Genomic DNA, 20,652 nt, shown 5'->3' with positions numbered 1-20,652 from the left:
ATCAGGATTCTCTTTGAAAAAGAGCAACAGGCAGAGCTTACCTGGGAAGGAAAGTCCTTTGAGGGGACTAGATAATGGGACACGATGACATGACCAGAGCTTATCTATTGTTCATCTGGTGAGAATCGTGCCTGGGAAACTGTGAACTAAAGGAAATGCGGAATTCTAGCCTGGAGTTTTGAAGTTGCTGGGGACCAGTGCCTTGCGCTCTCTGCTTCAAATCCTTTATCTGCTAAAAGGAACATCCACCTTCTCACAAAGACTTCAGGAGGGCAGACCATTAAAGTAGCATCTATGAAGTGGTCTCCCCTCATCAGATTTGGTCCTACATAAATAAAAGATGGGATTCTCATTAATATTTGATTTGGTGCTTTTAAAGCTATTTTGTAAAACAAATGCCTAGTCCAATTTGGGCATTTCAGAGTTTAGATTATCCCAGAATGCTTGAGTTTCTTGTTCATTTTGAAGCAGTTTCCTCCAGGGATATTTTTCCAGTTCAGTAGTATACTCATGAGGAAAACAATGAAGCAAAACTTTTTTTTTTTCCCTCTTTATGTTTTTCTAGCTAATGTAACTCTAGGAAACCACTAAGGTTTGTTCAGAAATTACAAGGTAAACTGCCACAGCCAATTTTTGTGATGCTTCCCTCATTGAGTTAGTTGGAACTCCTGCTGAATTTCCTAGAAGGAAAACCAAATCTAAATCTTCTAAAAAAATAATAAAATGAGTGGTACCCCACATGATTGCCAGCAAATGATGTATCAGATATCCACCACCAATACCTTCACCTAGTTACAACTACAAGATACTAAGGGAATTTTGGTTTCACATGACATCTTAAAAAGTGGCTAAGAGGAACGCTCCTGTCCATCTATGCTGTTTTGAGACCAGAGTGAATTTAAGACAGTTCGTGACTCAAGTTATGAATCAGTTCATGATGACATATTTTACATTCTTTTTCATTATATGTATTTGTTTTGTTTTGTTCTGTTTTCTGGATGGAATGACAATGCTGAAACAACAATGTTTGGCTCATAAGCAACTCATACATATTTTAGTCACAACTTTTGATCAATTTCTCTCTCCCTCCACCCCACCCCTGCCCTCATTTGACCCAGCTTCTTAAAGCTTTATGCCTTATTTAGCAATATTTCACTTCTCTCCAATTCCAGCTAGTTTTTAAAAATCTCTAGTTATTGTGTAATTAATTTATCAAGAAATTAAGCCTTCTTTTTTTTTTCCTCCCTCTGAATTTAAAGGGTAATACTCAGGATTTGCCATTGTCAAGATTCCAGATTCACTCTATACGTGCATTTTTAAAACAAAGAGAAAGCTACAGTTCTCCTCTCTGCCTTGCACACAACATAGCAGGTTCAAAGGAGGCAGGAACCATAAAGCAGAAGACGTTTTTCTAAGCACCCAGCAAAACCATGCTCAGGTCAGCAGCGCCAAGCCACAGCAAGTGATGCTTTCAGCGGAGTGCAATGACACACTCAAGGACACACTGCTGACACCGTGGCTTCCGTCTGCCTTATTAGCAAGGAAAGCTCATGTAAATATTGACAAGTGTACAAATTTTAATGAATGCTATCAGACCAGGGCCCCTCATAGGATGACCCCAAAGTACCTGTGCACACTAGTTACAAGTAGTTGTAGCATACACTATTGGTGATCTGTGCTCAGACGCCTTTTCACTACTTTGGGCTCCTTGCCTTCCCCATCCCCCAGTCTATACTGTTTTGCTTCCAATGGCCTGCACCTGAGATCTCTTTGTCAATTCAAGGGCTACTGGAACCACTAGGCTCACATGCATAGAAAGTCAGGCATGTTCTCCTACTGGCCCAGGGCAGCCCTTGGCCACTGGCTGGTTGCAGTGGGCCGGTGAAAATCCAGCTGCCTTGCTATAAAGCCAGGACACACTCAGAGAAGTAATTTATATGCCAGATTCCACTGAGGCTGGATCTTGCCTGAAATCACACCTTTGCTTGGCTTCCCTCCCTTCCCAGCCTAGCTTCCCCACTCCCTTGCCAGCTTCTCTGGGAGCATGTCCTGATACACCACCTGCACCCACACTCACCACTCAGGATCCACTGGGGGGAAACCCTACTCAGGCTATTATCTGTTCTTCACTTTCCCCCAAATCCTGAATCTTCTCATTCTTCTGCCCTTCTCATTCCACGCTGATAGTTACAGGTCATGACACCTGTTTTAGGGCTCAAACTTCTGTTAAGACACACGTCACACACAAGCCTTGGTTACCAGCGACCCTAGATAAATGACTTCTGGTCACAGTGTTGAGTTCCTCTATGCTACTGGTTTCAGATCATGCAACAACATCCTGGAGTCTATGAATGCTACCCTGGGGAAGAAGCCCAAAATTCAGATCTTACAATGCACAGGGAGTTCAGACTGAGGGCCACACAAGACTTTATGATAGTGGCTTTCTACTCTTGGCCCTTCTTCCATGTTTTTGAGCTCTGATTATTATTTGAGGCCATCAAAGGCATATCTTTTTGAGGGGAATATGCAGCAGGTAAGGTCTTGAAATGTCAATGGGAAGACCTGGGTGGTTGCCAATATCCTGAGTCAGAGGCTGCCCAGCCAAGAGAACCACTCATGCCACCCTGGACAGAGGCTGCCCCGCCAAGAGAACCACACTACATGCCACCCTGGACAGACTGTCCTAAATAGCAAGAAACAACATTCTTCAAGTTCCCAGAGCCCTCTCCACGTCAGCCCCACGTGACACCTTAACTCCCACTCCAGAGGCATACTCACGATTTTCACAGTGCTGCCCAGTGTAGCCTGCCAGGCAGGCACATTTGTAGGATCCAGTTTTGTCAAGGAGGCAAGTGCCATCATGGAAACAGGGAGAAGAGGAACATGCTGTAAGAGAAAAGGCAATTTCCCTCAGTGTCACCGTACAGCGAGTCAATCTCCTCAAGCCTGGAGCCTTGACCAGAGTCTTTCACTTGCTTCTTTACTTTTATCTCTTTTATTGGATTCATATTGCCATTGTTTGAGAATCCTTAAAACAGGTATTTATCTGATATTGTTTGAGAGTTTTGAAGGCCCCAGAAGTATGTTCCTATGGTCTGAAAAACCTAAAGCCAACACAAATAAGTACACCACATAATTAGAGTAGAAGCATGCCTTTACCCCTCCCAGAGGGACTCCAGGGGAGAAAGGCAGCCTCTGGGAGCTTTAGATCATCTTTTTTCAAGAAAGTATCCTGGGTACTGGGGGAAAGGAACTGGAAGATCTTCATGACACCTTTGAAAATGAGCTTGAGAATTTCCTAACATGCATTTTATAAACATTAGGCCCTCGAGCTATTGATGTGTTCAATTAAGAAAGGTTGTGGGTTCAAATATGATGGGGAAGCACTACTGGTATTAAATGATAATTAATCAGATTTCTTTACTGCAGAACTTCTCAGAATGTTTCACGACCTAATGTGCACCGCAAATTCCTCAGAATGACATAACGTCTGGCCTTCCCCAAGCTAATCTGACCTCAGAACCTGCATTTTGCAGAGGACTATTTCCTACAGAGAACACTTCGGGAAACAGTGGTCTGCGTGCTAACCCCTAACCCTACCTCCATTTGCCAACTGGAAATATACTGCTGGGCCCAGTTCCACAAGCCCGTATTGGGTGCTCGCCCTGTGTGAGGCACCGGAGTGGGACACCCTGCTTCCCAAACCAGAGATTTCTGATGAGAAAAATACAATGACTATCACCTGAGGTGTAATTCATTTAGTGTCAGGAAAGGGAAAAGTGTTATAAGATGCTCAAACTGGGGCAAAATCACAACCCGATGGAACAAGAGAAAAGGTTTAGCAGAGGACGACAAATGGGATACAAACCCTGAGGGTTGGGATTTGATGTGCAAGGTGGAGGAGGTGACCTTAGCCAGAGGGAAAAACCTGAGCACAAGCACACAGACAGGGTGTCTGAGGAACTGGGAGTGGTACTGTCTACCTGACAACTCAGACGGGCATTTCCCAAAGCTCCCCCAAACACTCCTGAAGTGTTAAGGAGCCCAGTTTAGGGCAGAAAGAGACCCTTCTGACCCTCCCCCCAGTCACAGGGTCATAGGCTGGTGAGCCACTGCTGCTTCTTCCTGGCTCCCCTGACAGCCAGCCCTGCTGACTGCTGCAAATACCCACACACGTGTCTCAAGTGTAACCCTACCCAGTCTTGGCTGGCCATATATTACCAAGGGCAGGGATCAGCCACAGGCTAACCATGCCACACCACAACACAGCACACCACAGCGACACAGCCTCCAGAAGCCCCAGGCCTGCACAGCTCCACAGGGGACATCCTCGGAAGGCAGTAGAACAGATGAGAAGCAACGGCGAGAGCTCACATGGAGACAAGCAGGTGGGGGCTGTCCGCCCATCCTGCTGAAAGGACAAGGCTACAGAAGGATGACCCCACTGCCACTACCGTTTTTCCTGAGACTTCTGTGTCATACCTTCCATGAGAAGACGTAGCAATCAAAATGCCACTACAATGCCTACTTGGGTATTTAAAAAAAAAAAAAAACAGAACTTCTGAGCTTGGTTTGTAGAGCTGGATACAGTGAGATCCAATCTCAGAACAGTGAGAGCCGAGGGTACTTCCCTAGGATTGTGTGTTTGGCTCATTTTGGTCAAATCCTACTTCCTGATATGAACAGGGTGGGAGTTCAAGTCAGGCTTGGAGTTACTCACAAGCAAGTCGCATTTACCACTGAATGAAACACTTTTAATGCCTATTTTGCAGATGACAGATGGAGGCTCAGGGCACACCTGCCATTGGGCAGCTACTAAGTATGTCCTATGTACCAGACACCATACTAAGCTCTTCACCTGTTTCATCTCCCAGAACCTCCTTAATGGAGCAGGACTTATGCTTTTTCTTTATTCACAGATTAGGAAACTGAGGCCCAGAGAAGTAGAACTTACCCCAGGTCATACAGCTTAATCTACCAGGGCTCCAAAGCCCATGCGCTTAGCTATGAGAGGTTTCCTAGTGTGAGCCGTAGAGCCGACTACTTTGTGACCTCGGACAAACTACCTGGCCTCCCCTGCTCCAGCGTCTATACAAGGGCACCCATAATAACTAGCTAAGCTTCTGGTGAACATTTCTGAAATATATCTTGCCATTTATTTCTTCCTTCTCAGAGTGTAGGTTGCTTCCAAGAACCCAGCACACTGGGTTTTAATAAGGCTGTGCAGAGAGAAGGGGGTGCTGCTCAGAAAGGAGATGTTTGTCTGGAACACAGCCATAAAACGCTACATTTATCTCTGTGGCCTTTACCTGTGATCTCCTCAAATATGGCATGGAAGCCATCGAAATTCTTGGAGCCATCTGAATGGAAGAGGATGTGGAGTGAAGAGTCTGTGCTCCGGATGGGAGCTGGCCGCTCATTGCCACAAAAACGTTTGATGATCTGGCCGTTGCTACTGTCCCCGTCACGGACCTCAACATAGTCATACTGGCACATGTAGTCAAACTCCAGGCTTAACATGACAAACCTGTGGGTAGAGAGGGTGACAACAGGAAACAGGTGAGCCCTGGTCCATCCTGAGACCCACTTCAAGGCCAGAGGATGAACAAGTCTCAGAAGAGTGGTGCCACTGGCCTGATCCAATAGGAAAAGGGTCCTGGACAATGGGAGGTCAGATGAATTTCTTTTAGCAGAGGGCATGGTTGTGTCTGCTGTGCGCATGTGTGTGCGCACGTCCAGGCAGAACAGGGCATACCACATGCGTCCTCTCTTCCAAGGGCACTTGTCCTCCCAGTCAGCATGGCTGGTTCCTTCCTATCTTCAGGCCTCACCTGAAATATTCTCTTCTCAACAAGGTTTCCCTGACAACTCTTTATAAAAGAGATCCCCTGTTCTCTTTATAATGGGTATATAAATTTTAATTTCTCTTATTCATCTTCTTGATTTTGTGTTTTTGTGTGTGTGTCTGTATGCAACGTATACATGTCCATCTCCTCCACTAGGTGAAAATTCCTTGAGTGTAGAAGAGAACATCTATCTTATTCCACCATTTTTTGTGTAGTGCCTAACATGGTGCCTGGCACATAGAGATGCCAAGCAAACATTGGTGAATAGGTGGTTGAATGGATACTATAATTTTATAATAGGAGAATGGAAAAAAGCACATACTGTCTTGCACCAGTCAATAAAAGAACAAAATCTCTGCACATTCCCCTGTTTGATGGAAGGATGAGAAGGCAAGATCTTCTGGGTAGCAGTAATTCTTGCCACCAAAGACTAGAAAAGGTAGCACTATATCAGAATTTCAGAACTGGGGGAGATCAGATAAACCTGTGATTTCCTAAAAGGGTCTTGAGTTTGGAAATACATTAGATCAAAATACATTAGATCAAAAAAGCAGACAATGACCCCAAGCTTCCAATAGCAAGGGACAAGACAGGAGGCAGCACATCCCAGAGCAAGAGAGGAAAAGCCATTTTCAGATCATTCCAAAGGGAATGCTTGGGTACCATGGTCACAGAATATACATCTGTATCTTCTCCCTCATGTTTTGGAGAAGATAGAAGAGCTCACAATGGCCACCTGAAAAGCTGGATAAGGGCCTATTTCTACCACTTTGGGTAAAAAGTTCAAGTGCCAGGATTAGAGAACACTAGAACATAACGACAATCGGTATATTTTAAATGCGCTTAAATGTCTTACTAAAAATAAACCCTATAACTGGTGTTTATTCTATAAAATTTTTTATCACAAACTTTTCGTAAGGGACTCTAAGGCCCATTAATCATGCTTTGTGAAATGCGGTCTAACATCTAAGCAGCTGAGATCTCACCCAGATGCCACTGCTAGCTTGCTGTGGGCCTTGACAGGTGACTTCTTTCTCTGGACTTTGGTATCTCTGTCTGAAAAGGGAAGCAGCAGGGTCAAGGGCACCACTCAAAAAGAGATCACAGCTTTCTTCTGAAACTGAAACGTGAGATATTGCAAGTTGTATTTGTATCTGTACATTCATTCACTCACGTACTTAACGTCTATCTGTGGCCAGACTGCTCCGTGGCGGGCGCTGTTCTAGGTGCTGAAAGCACAGCAGTGCCCCAACTAGATGACACCCAAGCTGTGCCAGCCCTAGCAGAGAGTAGTTCTGATTTGGGGGACAAACAATAAGCAAGGAAACCAGAAAACAAGGTAATTCCATATTAAGTGTGAGTATTAAGTGCTGTGAAGAAAGTAAGCCAGATAAAAGCATAAAAAGTAAGTGGGGAGTGTAAGTTTTTTTATACATAGTGGTCAAGGAAGACCTCTCTGTGAATTTGATATCTGGGCAGACACGTACATGATGACATAGAGGCAGCCAGTGAAGGTCATGGGGGAGAGAAGTCCAAGCAGGGGACTCTGTAAGTGCAAAGGCCCTGAGGCAGTAATGAGTTTGGCATATTTGAGGAACTGAAAGAAGGTCAGGGATGCCGTAAGGTGGAGTATAAAGGGGAGAGTGGTATGAACTGAGGTTTGTCAGCAAGGAGAGCTGGAGCCAGATCCTGCATGGTGGGGAGTCTAGGTTTTCTTCCAAGCCTGATAGGAATGAGCTGGAAGGTTTCAACAGCAGAATCAATGATTGGATTTAGGATCTCAAAGGATCACTCTAGTGACTGAGAAGAGAGCAGAGCTGGCAAGAATGGAAACATGGAAGCCAGTTAGGAGGCTATCGGAGAGTCAAGGTGAGAGATGGTGGTGGTAAAAGTAGAATAGTGGCACCAGAGTCAGAAATGGGTGGACTTGAGATTATTTTCAGGTAAGAAGATAGGTTTTGTGATGGCTTGGCTGCAGTGCTGGGGAGAGGGGGGCAGTACCAGGGATAACTGCCCAGCTTTTGGTCTGAACATTGTACATGTGCGTTAGTGTTTCTGTTGTTGTTATTATTATCACTGGCCAGCAAGTCCAGGTTTGACTGGAAAGAAAGAAATCTATATATTTCTAAGCCTTTCCTAGGCATGTGATGTGCTTGTCCAATCCCTCTACCATTTTGGATTTTTGTTTGCGAGAGATTTCCTTTGCATCCTGGATCTTGGAGAGGCTCCTCAGAGCTCCCTAAGGGGACCACGGGCCTGGTCCCTGAGGTGCTGAAATAATATGTGGCATCAACACCTGCCCTTATCATCCCTGGCAGCCCCCACCTGAAACCCCTCAGGTGTTCCTTATGCTAACCTTCCTCTGGAAAATTCCAATTAATGAGCCTCACTCCCAACCCCAGATCCTCAAGGGGGAGACCAACCACTGGGGACCAGCTTTGGTGAGGAGAATTGACAAGGGGACCTGTTTTGCTGGATCCTTCCAAGGCAGGGTCCCACATGTTGCCCCTCTTGGAGGACAGAGAGCCATCTGAGGAACCAGCTGCAATGTGGAGACCTCCATTGATCCATCCAGAAAATACTTATTGAAAACCTGCGCCCTAGAAGAGTAGAGATATCTGTCACTGCCACCCTCCTTACTGGGAAGAAAGGGAAGAACTAAGCGAACAAGGCCTCTAGAAATCCCAACGGTGAGTGGGCCACTCCACTTCCCTAGAGAGGAGAAGGCAAGGCATTGGCCAGGAGAGAGGAGATGTGCTGGAGGCAGAGAGGAGTTCTTCCGACATTTATTCATGCAACAAGTATCTAGCAAGCTGCTATGGTGTGTGCCGTGTGCTGCTCCTGGCACTAGGATGCAGCAGTAAACAGTTCACATAGAACGGCACTCTTTTGTGCTATTTATTGAGAGTTACAGTAAAACTGGGTCTGTAGGTTGAACTATGGCATAAGTTAAATATTTGTGAGGACTCCAAAGTTCCATAAGAAGAAATGGCTTATCTTCCACACAAGTGAGAAACCTGGTTTATTTATTACAGGGGTGGTGGTTGTTCTCTGAGAAGTGGTTGTTTTCGGTGAAAGGAGCTGATAAGCAGAAACCCCAATGTGGAGAATAAATGCCTTGAAGGTTAGGTCTGTGACTTTGATTTCTTCCCTTTCCTCCCATAGAACCCAGCCCAGTCCTGGATGAATAGGAAGACTTGGTAAAGATTTGTGGATGGATAGATTGCTATCAATATTTTGCTCTGTTGGTATTATCCTTGGGTCAAAAGAACCTAAACCCCCTAACCCCCCATTCTAGGGCCGTGAATAACAAACATGTAATTGGCTGTAGTTTTTACCAGGCTTTATCCCATGGAATAGTCCAAGAGGTTAAAAAAAGCCTCCAGTATACATTTTCTAGTTTGGGGGTTGTTTTTTTGTTTTGTTTTGTTTTGTTTTTCTTTTTAAGATATATCCATTTATTTTTTTATTTTTATTTTTTTTAGATATATCCATTTATTTGAGAGAGAGAGAGTACACAAGCATGTGCGAGCAAGCAGGGGAGGGGCAGAGAGAGAGGGAGAGAGAGAAACTCAAGCAGACTCCACGCTGAGCAGGGAGCCCAACTCAGGGCTCGAGCTCATAACCCTGAGATCAGACCAGAGCTAAAATCAAGAGTTAGACATTTAAACCAACTGTGCCACCCCAGCGCCCCACATTTCCTACTTTTAAGAATAAAGTGCTGATGGTTACCCTGAGGTCACTAGGATCCAGGGCCCTCAGCCTTCTTACTGTGTTTCCTTATAACCTCAAACTCCCTAATTCTGATCCTGGATCTTGGAGAGGGTCCTCAGAGCTCCCTAAGGGGACCACGGGCCTGGTCCCTGAGGTGCTGAAATAATATGTGGCATCAACACCTGCCCTTATCATCCCTGGCAGCCCCCACCTGAAACCCCTCAGGTGTTCCTTATGCTAACCTTCCTCTGGAAAATTCCAATTAATGAGCCTCACTCCCAACCCCAGATCCTCAAGGGGGAGACCAACCACCTTCTTATGACGTCCTTACCTTAGCTGGATGATGAAGCCAGGTTTGGCATGAATGGTCCATTCGCAGTGAGCGTTTAGGGGGTAGCTCTCCAACAAAATCTGACCCTTTGAGGCCCGCAGAACCTGGCCACATCCTGGGAGGAGAAGATTGGGGCATGGAAATTGGAGTCAACAGGAGAGAGAGGGTAGAAGGTCTCAAAGCCTTTGAGCTCACCCACATCCCTGAGAACAGAACGAGGAAGGAAATTACTTTCTCAAGCACCTGGCAATGTGCTAGGCAATTTGCATAGGTTAATTCACTTACTCTACCCCGCAGCTTGAAAAGGGAAGTACTATCATTCCAGTTTTCCAGCTGGGAAAATGTATAACAAGAGGGTTAAAGAAAAATTTGGCCACTAGAGCAGAGATTCAAACCTGTGTCTGAAGGTGGAGTCCAAGCCTCTGCAAGACTGCCATATGCCAACCTGCTGACTCCACCCCAAAAGACTTTGAAAGTAGACACTGTGGTCTTCTTCTGAGCCTAAATCTGCATCCTTTACCCCACAAATAGGACCCTAAAGCAACTCTTTCCTGACCCTTTTACACCCAGTTAGAAAATTTATGTGTTATTTGTTCTATATGCAATTATGTAATAAATGTTTCCCTAACACATGACACCAGCAGGGGGACATGATTCTAACCATTTGGACTCACTGGTTTTCTTTCTTTTTTTTTTTTTTTTTTCCTAGCCCCTAACTCTTTTTTTTTTTTTTTTCCAAACAAACTTCTTTTGAAAGCCACCAATTAAAAAAACACACATATCCAAGAAGTTCTCCTGCGTGGGGTACAGGGATCCAAAGCCCTCTACCCTCACTATCACCTTCATTTCCCCGAGTTACCTCCAAAGAATCACTAAGAAAACCACTGGACGAAGTTATTGTTAAATTACATCATGTTTCCTAGTATTAAGATAAGCACAGGTGTGTAAGATGCATCCTACCTTTACAAAATGGTCTGGGGAAAATGCCTTGAGTTGGTTTTAGAGAAAAAAAATTATCTGGGTCATATAAATAAATAATACTTTCTACTAGAGTTGTCAAACTATAATCCATGGGTTGAACGTGGCTCACTGCCTGTTTTTGTACATAAAGTTTTACTGGAACAGAGCCATGCCCATTTTTAATGCATTTTATATGATTGTTCTCCAGTTATAATAGCAGAGTTGAATGGTTCTGACAGGAGGCAGCAAGGCCCACAAAAATGAAAATATTTACTATCCGCTCCTTCACAGAAAAAGTTCACCTAACCCTGCTCTCTACAGAAATCCAGTTTGACCTCATAAAGTCTAGATATGCAGTTACAATCAATAACTCCCAAAAGTATAAATTCTCATTGCTTAAAAGAAAAATGTTGGGATCCCTGGGTGGCTCAGTGGTTTAACGCCTGCCCTCAGCCCAGGGCATGATCCTGGAAACCCAGGATCGAGTCCCACATCGGGCTCCCTGCATGGAGCCTGCTTCTCCCTCTGCCTGTGTCTCTGCCCCTCTCTCTCTATGTGTGTGTATCTCTCATGAATGAATAAATAAAATCTTTAAAAAAAAAAAAAAAAGGAAAGGAAAATGTTAATATCAGTGGATACTGCTCCGTACCAAGACGAAGGTGAGGATCTTTCCACAGGGTTAGGAAAAGAGCTCAAACTCCACTTTTGACAAGCTGTGAGGTCTGAGGCTTGTTACTTTTGTGGAAAGTACTGCTCAGCTGGTTGTACAAGTCCTGTCTTCATTTGGATTTCTATTGCTGCTGTCCTGGTCTACCAGTGGGAAGCGTCATCCACCACTTTCCACTGGGGGTTCTTGTCTTGCCCAGCCTCCACCCTCTTTCCCTCTCCAATCATTCCCCTCATATTTGATTCTCCACACAGCAGCCAAAGCCACCTCTTAAATAAATAAACTAGATCACATTACTCTGGATTCAACCCTCCAAAGGTTTCCCTCTACGCAAACACCTTCTTATGACGTCCATGGCCCTGCCTCACCGAGGCCCAGACCCACCACCATCTGCCCAGGTGGATGAGTCTCCAGCCTCCTCACACTGTCCCAGCCACACCGGCCTCCTTTCTGTTCCCAACCCTGGGCCTTGCCCTTGCTGTTCCCTTAGCCTGGAAGAATGGGGCCCCATAACTCCTTTCTTTGGGAATTAAGTTCAACTGGCCCTTCTTCAAAGAGGCCTCCCTTGACCACGCAGCTACAGCGGACCGTCATGTCTCTATAGTAACTGTCTTCACTTTATTTTTCTTTTCTTCATAGCACATATCACTAATTGAAATTAGCTAGCTTATCTGCTTACTCATTTTAGTGGAGCTGGGACGGCCCTCTTCTAGCTTGTCCACCTAGAATGGAACCTGACATGGAACAGGTGCTGAATAAATAGTGGTTGAATGAATGAATGACAATATTATCACAGGCTAGGCACTGGCTGAAAGACTTCCAAGCATCCTCTCATTTAACACCCATAAGAAACCTAGGAGAACGACATTCATCTCCCCATTTCCCAGAGGTGAAAACTTAATAAGGAAGTAAAGAAGTGGGGTGACTTCCCCAAGGCCAGATGGCCGGGAGGGCAAAAGACTGTAAGTGACTCTTTTTAACGGTAAAGCACAGGTTAAGAACGAAGAGACTTCTGAGCCCCACTGCCCTTGGTTTGAGACTCGGCGTTATCTTCACTGGCTATGTGACTTTGGGCAAGTTTCTTCCTCTCTCAGAACCGCAGGAAACCTGAGTCAAATAGAATAAAGCTGGCACGTACTTCATATGATTTTGTGAGGCTGGAATCAGATTATGGGCAGAAGGCCCTTAGCAGAGACGCCAGGAAATGTTAACGGTTGCTCCTGGGTGGCAGAGCAGGGATTTGAACTTGGATCTGTCTGGTACCAGTGCTGGGTCCTGGCTGGTACATTCAATTGTCTTGAGGGCCTCTTGCCCCTGTCCCACACCGTGCTGAAGCAGCAGGATCCTTTCACTCCCCGAAAGATACACTCCCCGAAAGAAAGATCTGCACCCCCCTCCCCAGCCCCATTTTCTGAAGTGCACGTTCCTTCCTCCTGCACACCTCACATGCCATCGCCCCCATCCGCCCATCTGCTGGCTACGGAAGTGATCTTTGGGTGTGAAAGACAAAAAAAGAAGTCTTCCTGCACAGCCTCCACCCTTTGGGGACTGGCAGCTTCCCAGGCTGCAAGGTGTTAAATCCCAGCTCCCGCAGTAAACCTCCTGCAGGGACCCCAAGTTGGAACCAGCAGGAAATGCTGCTAGTCCGCTTCCCTGTTGGGGATGGAAGCTGGGAAACTGGGCCTCTCCTCAGGTCCAAGGTGGGGGTGGGGGCGGCCGAGGCCCACCCTAGTCAGGTCTCCTCGGCAGGACCATTCAGGCCTTAGCCAGACCCAGGATCTCATGGGGCCTCTGGAGAGGTCAGGGCCACCATCCCCACCCAGGCACCGGCCCCCCGCCGTGTGAGATGCTAGACCACTTGCTCCTGCAGGCCCGGGGCTGTCCTTCAGGAGTAGCCAGGATTCCAAAGCACACGCCACATCTCAGTCCTTGATGAGGTTTTCCTCCTCATTCTGGGGGGGAAGGGACACATTGGCCCCAAGATGGTGGACAAGTTCCAACCAGCAAGACACAGAGGCCGCTTCTCAGAAATGTGCTTGGGAGAAGGGTATGAGGCACTGAGAATGGGAGGAAGGAGCCCTAGTCCCCTCCCACATCAAGGGGCTCCTTCAGCTCCTTTTCCACTCTTGCCTCTCCTTGGGGAGCTGGAGGGTCTGGGTGCAGGGCAGACTAAGTGCACCTCTCTGTCTAGGGCAGAACAGTGAACACAGCTGAGTGTCCCCGCCAAGGAAGTGATGGTGGCCAACCAAGCAGGTGGTCCTGAGTCTGAAAGACCAGAGCAGGCAATGGGCCCAGAAACGTGCTCAGATTCCCTGACAATGTCTTGCTGCGGGGGAAGTGGGGCGTGTGCGTATGTGTGTAGGGGTGTTTGCCAGCGAAGCCAGACTGTCCCCCACACTGGGCTCTGAAATCCTGGACTCATCTCCAACCTCCCGCCCCAACCCTTCTCCGTTGCTACAAGCCAAAATAAGAGAGACACCTAGATAGACCCTGCTTCTGCAGAGGCGAAGGGAAATCTCCATTAGTTTCTAAACTGGCAAGAGAGCTGGAGGGTTCCCAACAAAAATGAGCACCCCAGCATTCAGACAAAAGTCTTGCTATCTCCAGCATGGGGGGTGGGGAAGGAGGAGCAAGAGACAGACACAACAAGCTTCGGAGACATCATTGGGGCTTTTTTTTTTTTTTTTAATCTTTCCTCTTGGGGGTGGTAGGGGGAAGGACTAAAGAAAACAAGCATTCAGACAGACATTGCATTTCCTCCCCACCCCCAACCCCCAACTTCAGAGATGACTCGGAGGCAGGACTCACAATGATTGAGGCGCAGTCCAGGAAGCCAGGCTGGGTCCACACTGCTGCTCAGCCTTCTACTAGCTGTGTGACCCCAGACAAATTCTCCAGATTCTCTAGACTCAGGCTTCCTCACTGGAAATGAGAGTAACACTAGCACCTTCCACCATGTTGTTGTTTTCTTATTTGTTGTAAGCATTAAATGAAATATTTATTTAAAGCACCTAGCACAGTACTGGACACATAAAATGCTCAATAAATGGCAACAAATAGTGTTATTTCTCTTGAGTCTTGTCTAGACCCAAGGCACTATTTTGGCACAAGACTCACAGGGGCCGTCCCAGGTTCTGACCCTTGCGCCAGGGCCCCGAAGGGCCTCCTTACAGCACTGGCTACATCCCTCAACCCATCAGACACAGGCCCCAGACACTGATGGCAGAACAAAGGCCTGGGTGAGGACATGGGGATGACCCACGTACCAGGCCAGGAGCTGGAAGGGAGCTCACACTTCCCACATGATTTGGTTCTTTCTACCACGACCTGCTAGGCCCCCAGACAGGGACTTGGAGTGAAGACTTGAAGCGCCTCCCACATCACGAGATGATTTGAGAGACAGAATGAGAGACTGGGCTCTGGGGCCTGGCTTCTGATCTGGCACCTTCCCTCTGCTACTTACAATCTGCACGACAGCAAAGAAGTCACTTAACTCTTCTGTGCCTCTGTGTCCTCACCTATAAAATGGCTCTGATGAGGGTCAGTGACTTAGTATGTGAAGGCACTTAGAACAATGTGTGGTTCATAAGAAGGGCTAAGAGATGGTCTTTATCAGAGGCTAGGTCGGAACCCGGAGCAGTCAGATGTCCAGGAATAACTCCAGAGCTCACCCTATGATTTGGCTTATCATCCCAACTAATTTGATACTTTATAGTGATGGTTTATTTAATGGTTTGCCTCCCCCATGACGGTTCTGTGAGAGCAGGGGCCTTGGCTGCCTTGTTCACACCTTTACATGCACGGAGCAGGTGTTCAGTTAACTGTTAACTGAATGACTGTCCCAGATAAAATCAAATGTCTCTCTGCCCAATCAAACCATTTTTGAAGCCCCTCCTCTTCATCTCAAGGGGTCTGTCCACTCAGTTGAAACAATTGGCCGGTGAGAACAGCACCTACCACCTTACTGCAAAAAGTCTGTCTTCCTCAAAATCATCAGAATCTTCACAAAAACATCAGAGAGATAACTGAGCCAATCCGACTCAAAAGAGAGGGTCTGGGCTTGGGTAGCTCAGAGAATTTTGATTTCTGCATAAAGAAGGATTTCAGTCTTTTTTCTCTGTGCTTCAATTTGGTTGATTTCTATAAAATCTGTGTTTAAGTACCCTGATCCTTTCTGCCATTGTGACCAGTAGGCTGTTAATCCCCTCCAATGAATATTTTAAGATTTCAGATAGTATAGTTTTCAGTTCTAGAATTTCCATTTGGTTCTTTTTAACACTTTCCAAATCTATCCTGAAATTTCTCTTCTTCTGTTATACCGTTTTCCTGTAGAACCTTTAGTTTATTTATTTTAAAGTTATTTTATTTTATTTTTTAAGTAAGCTCTATGCCCAAGTGGAGCTCAAACTCATGACCCTAAGATAAAGGGTCACTTGCTCTACCAACTGAGCTAGCCATGCACCCCTATTTTAAAGTTTTTTTTTAATTCCTTGTCTGAAAATTCCAATATCAATATTTGATCGGGCACTGTCTACCTCTTTTGATTGACTTTTTTTCCTCTTGACTAGACATTATATTATCTTGCTTCTTCACAACAGAAAAATATTTTTTTTTCTTTTGATTGGTAACACCCTTTCCTCTATTAGGCAGGGAGGATGAAGACTGATCATTTAGATCCAGTCAGAAATTACACTAATATGAAGCAGGACCGAAGCTGATTCTTTTAGAGGGGCCTTGAAACTCAAGCACCAGAAACCTCACAAAATCCATCTTTCATTTTCAACATTCTCTGCAATCTCCACCTATCTTCTTACACTTCCGTAATTGTAAGCCTGGGAAACTATGAACTTTTGAGGCTTTGAAATCACCAAGTTTTTGAAGCTACAAAAGTCCCAATATCTCAAGATCTTCTGCTTTCTAGTCTTGCCCTAGCCTCTGCATGCTCAGCACAACTTCATTTAAGAGAATACATGGGAGAGAGCCTTTGCTCTGGGGTCTCATTTTTTTTTTAATTGGAGTTCAACTTGCCAACATAAAGCATAATACCCAGTGCTCATTCTGGGGTCTCTTTTAGATGTAAGTTCAGCCAGGGCACCCACAGTTTCATCCTAAATCTGGTTAATCCCGCCTCCTTCCCTGGCTGGCCCCGCCTCCTTCTCCAGCAGGCCCCGCCCTTCACCTGCCCTGCCCTCAGCCTCAGAGCAGGTGCCACCTGCTTACACAGGAAGGATTTACTCTTCTGGAGTTTAGCTTCTTTTAGCTTTTGTGTTCATAGATACTTGCTGGTTTAAAGGAAACGATTTTCTTTGGTTTATCAAGTGATTTCTTCCTATTTGAGCAGAAAGGAGGGTCTTTTTCATGTTCTGCGCCTTAGCCGGAAACTGAGCAATGGTTGGATGAGTTCTTTGACAACATAAAATCTTCTGCAAAGGTTCGGACATGCATTTCCTGCAGTCAGAGCTTCAACTATATAAAGTATTTTATATATATGTATGTGTATATATATGTGTATGTGTGTCCACATATATATAGTATGTATATATCTGATGTATATAATGTTCAAATAATTTTATATGAAATGTAAAGTGTTATTTACCATTACAATTCTTTTCTGGGAAGATTACCTCCTCATGTCCAATATATATTTTCTTGTCCCTAGGGAATTCTACTTTATTATTTTTCCTCTCTGGACTCACAGAGATTTTCTTCTCAAACAAGAAAAAGAAAAAGAAAAAGCTCACTTCATGGCTTTGGTTTAGTAGTAATAAAAATAGCAGTCACCATTTATGGAGCATTTACTATGAACCAGGCTCCTTATTAAAGGATTTACAGTCAGTACTTCATTTAATCCTCACAAAAATCTGTAGAGGACCACTCTTATTATCTCATCTTGTACTTGCAGGAACTGAGACTTACAAAGATTGAATAGCTTTGCCCAAAGTCACAGAGGGAATAAGAGGTTCAAATCCAGATCCTACTGGTTCCAAACCCAGTGGTTAACCATCACATAATACAGTTCCCAGTTTGGATCCAAATGAGCATTGTTCCTTTCCTGGAAGTATACAGGCACCTAAGTCCACAACAAAATGAGCCAGTTTTCAGTGACTCCTCCCAGATGATTCTATGGTTCCCTAGGAAGACAGCTCCATATATCAGTAACACACAGCTTTGTGGGCCTTTCTCTCTCTTTAAAATTTGCTCTTGATCATTTCCCATTATGGTTCAAGGACCGGCCTACACAAATCATCCTCCTCTCTCATATACTAGCCCCACATTTTTAGGCATGGCTCATGGTCAGTCCCTTTTCTCTATCTAAAATATGGCTAAGAAGATAAAATGTACTAAGGGTCTATTATCTCTCCCCATAAATCCTCTTCTCTGGGTTGACTTGCTAACCTTCCATCCCCTAGATTCTCCATAGCCTGAAAGTCTGAGTCATTACAATGTGAGCCAGAAGTGTGGTATCTTGGGTAACTCTTAGACCCTCTCATTGCTCATCTCATTTGGTGCTGAAACACTCAGCCCAAAGGCCATGATGAATAAGCCCCACTCTGAAGCTCAATGGAGTGGTTCCATTTAAGAAGCCAACTTTCCAGCCACTTTGGGAGGAAACCTTAGTTTTGACTCTAAATATCAGTGCTTCTCATAGCCAGCATCCAGATCATAATTCCTAAAAACCATTCCCACAAAAGGAACCAGAATTCATAGAGAAATGGCTGGTTCTAGGACTTGGACGTAAACAATCAAGGTGAACTTGAGACATTTGGGGCTGGGGGGTAGGAAGCAGAAGGAAAGAAAGGAATTACCTAAAGAATGATGCTGTAGAGCTGGCTTAAAGGGCCTTCACTGGCTAATTCTGGGACAATTTGAGCATCAGAAAGAAAAATAATGGTAACATTACAAAACGTAGAAAAACCTTTTAATTCATGAGTTCATAGTGCCGTAAGAGAGAGAGAAAGTCAGATGTAAGAAAATGATGATTGGTGGATCCGGGTGAAAGGCATACAAATGTACTATTCTTTCAACTCTTTGTAAACATAAAATTTTTCAAAATAAAAGGTTGAGAGTAAGAAGAAAGAATCAGCTCCTTTCCATAGCCTGGATATTCCGAGCTTACTAAACCGATCTTTCCTAGGCAGGAGGACACGAATAAAATCCTCTCCTGGGCTCCTTGACCTCAGGCCCTTCTGCTCTTATCTTGGTTGATATAAAATGTCAATGGTTATAAATGAATCAATCATATAATGGGTTCTAAGACTATCAAAAGTTCAGTTAATACTAATTATCAGAAGTATTGTAAAGGAGGGACTCCTGGGTGGCTGAGCGGTTGAGCGTCTGCCTTCGGTTCATGGGATCAAGGATCGAGTTCCACATCGGGTTCCCTGTGGGAAGCCTGCTTCTCCCTCTGCCTGTGTCTCTGCCTCTCTCTCTCTCTCTGTGTGTGTCCCTCATGAATAAATAAATAGTCAAAAAAAAAAAAAAGAAATATTGTAAAGGACAGTGAATAAACAAAGGTGTTATAACATCTGTTCAGTCCTGAATGCTCTATAACTAAATAAAAACTAGTCTGATCCTCTCTGGCATTTGCTTGTCACTTGTCCTTCCTGGGTCCTCTATGGCACTCTAGTAAAAATGCCAGGGCTCTACAGAAGGTGGGGATTCAACAGCCTGAAAGGATCACTTGGGTGCCATCTACTGGGTAAATGCTTGCACTGCCCCAGCCAGAAACAGGCTACCAAGTGCTGGGCTCCCTCTTAATAGAGGCAGGAAGCATACTGCCCAGCCCCAGGCAAGCATTCAGCAAACAGTGAAATGAATTATTTCTTCCTTTGAATTCCCCTCACATGTATTTAATGCCAGTATGAGGTGGCCGTGATAAGAACCTAATATCATCATGTCGTTGTCTTCTTATGGTCAAGCCCTGTGTCCATAGATGGATTGAAACTCACTGAGGGGCTCATTGTTCTCCCTAGTGACCGACCCATAAGAAATGCTCCATAAATGCTTATGGCTTGATCAAATAACACACAGTGTGTGCAGAGGAGCTTTCAGAACAAGCATAATGAAACCGAACAAGCGTAACTGAACCAACACAGAATGAGATAGGGATCTGACCATTTTTCTGTTTGTTTCATAGCATTGACCACATTCCAATTTTTTTTTTTTTTTGGTCTCTCCTCTCTAAATTGCAAGCTCCAGAACTGCAGGAATACATCCTTCTTGCCCATCACTGTCCGTCCAGCACCTAGGAGCATCCGTTCAAGGAATATGTTTTGAATGGATGGGTAGAGTAATGAATGATGCTCTCTGCCCTCTTTCCTAGGGATGATGACCAGTCGCCCTGAGCCAGTTTTGCTATCCTCAAGAAAGCCTTGATTCTCCACATGGACACCATCACTATCCAACCAGCCAGACTCTGTATACAGCCAACTTTTACACTGAGGCCAAACCCAAGACTCAACCAGTAGGTCTTATTGGGAAAGGCACAGGTACAGGACTCCTTTGAGCTACTATTACCCTCCTGTCTTGTTACTACTTGCTTTAGCACTCTCCTACATGCAAATATTCTTCCCTTTCTCTGCCCTTTCCCCTAAATAAACTCCTACACACAGAGCAATCAGAGTACTGTTGAGGGGATATTTGTACCCCTCCTCCTTGGGATGGTGCATACTTCCCTACTCGACTGATCTGGGGCTTGGCCATGTGACTTCTTTTGGAAAGTTCATGGATATGATGTGAGCAGAAGCCTTAAATGTGCCTGGCTGTTCGGCTAGGCCTCTAGTGCTTTTGCACCCCACCCTGAGAAGAATATGTCCCAAGTAGCTGCTGCTCCTTTGGGCTAAGCTCTGAATCGAGAGAGCAACCCAGGCCAACTCAGCTGAAATTGGATGAACCCCAGCCAACCCACAGACCCATGATAAAGGAAAATAAACACTTGTCCTTCTGAGATGGTTTGTTACAAAGAAGAAAAATGACTAATAAAGATGAATACATTATCACAACTCCTGAAAGCTTCCACTTGGAAATTCTGTTTTCTGACCACAATATCCCTCCAATCTACATGATCCACTACTTTATTATCACTATGCCTGCTTTTCCATCTCACAGACACTGCCAATTCTATCCTTTCTTCA

General features: G+C 45.1%; 1 protein-coding gene across 11 annotated transcripts in view; it reads right to left on the bottom strand.

Moving 5' to 3' along the window:
• PAMR1 (peptidase domain containing associated with muscle regeneration 1) overlaps positions 1–20,652 on the bottom strand; it is a 158,375-nt gene that overhangs the window by 24,529 nt on the left and 113,194 nt on the right. For all 11 annotated transcript variants that reach the window (XM_049097021.1, XM_049097027.1, XM_049097028.1 and 8 more), the window contains 3 exons: positions 9,892–10,006; positions 5,310–5,527; positions 2,779–2,886 (listed from right to left, as the gene is read on the bottom strand). In XM_049097021.1, coding sequence (XP_048952978.1) covers positions 2,779–2,886; positions 5,310–5,527; positions 9,892–10,006 — 441 coding nt within the window. The remainder of the gene's footprint in view (positions 1–2,778; positions 2,887–5,309; positions 5,528–9,891; positions 10,007–20,652) is intronic.

This window comes from Canis lupus, chromosome 18 (genome assembly GCF_003254725.2).
Source record: "Canis lupus dingo isolate Sandy chromosome 18, ASM325472v2, whole genome shotgun sequence".
NCBI lineage: Eukaryota > Metazoa > Chordata > Mammalia > Carnivora > Canidae > Canis > Canis lupus.
Note: the sequence above shows the minus strand (reverse complement) of the source record. Positions and strands in the feature narration are given on the sequence as shown.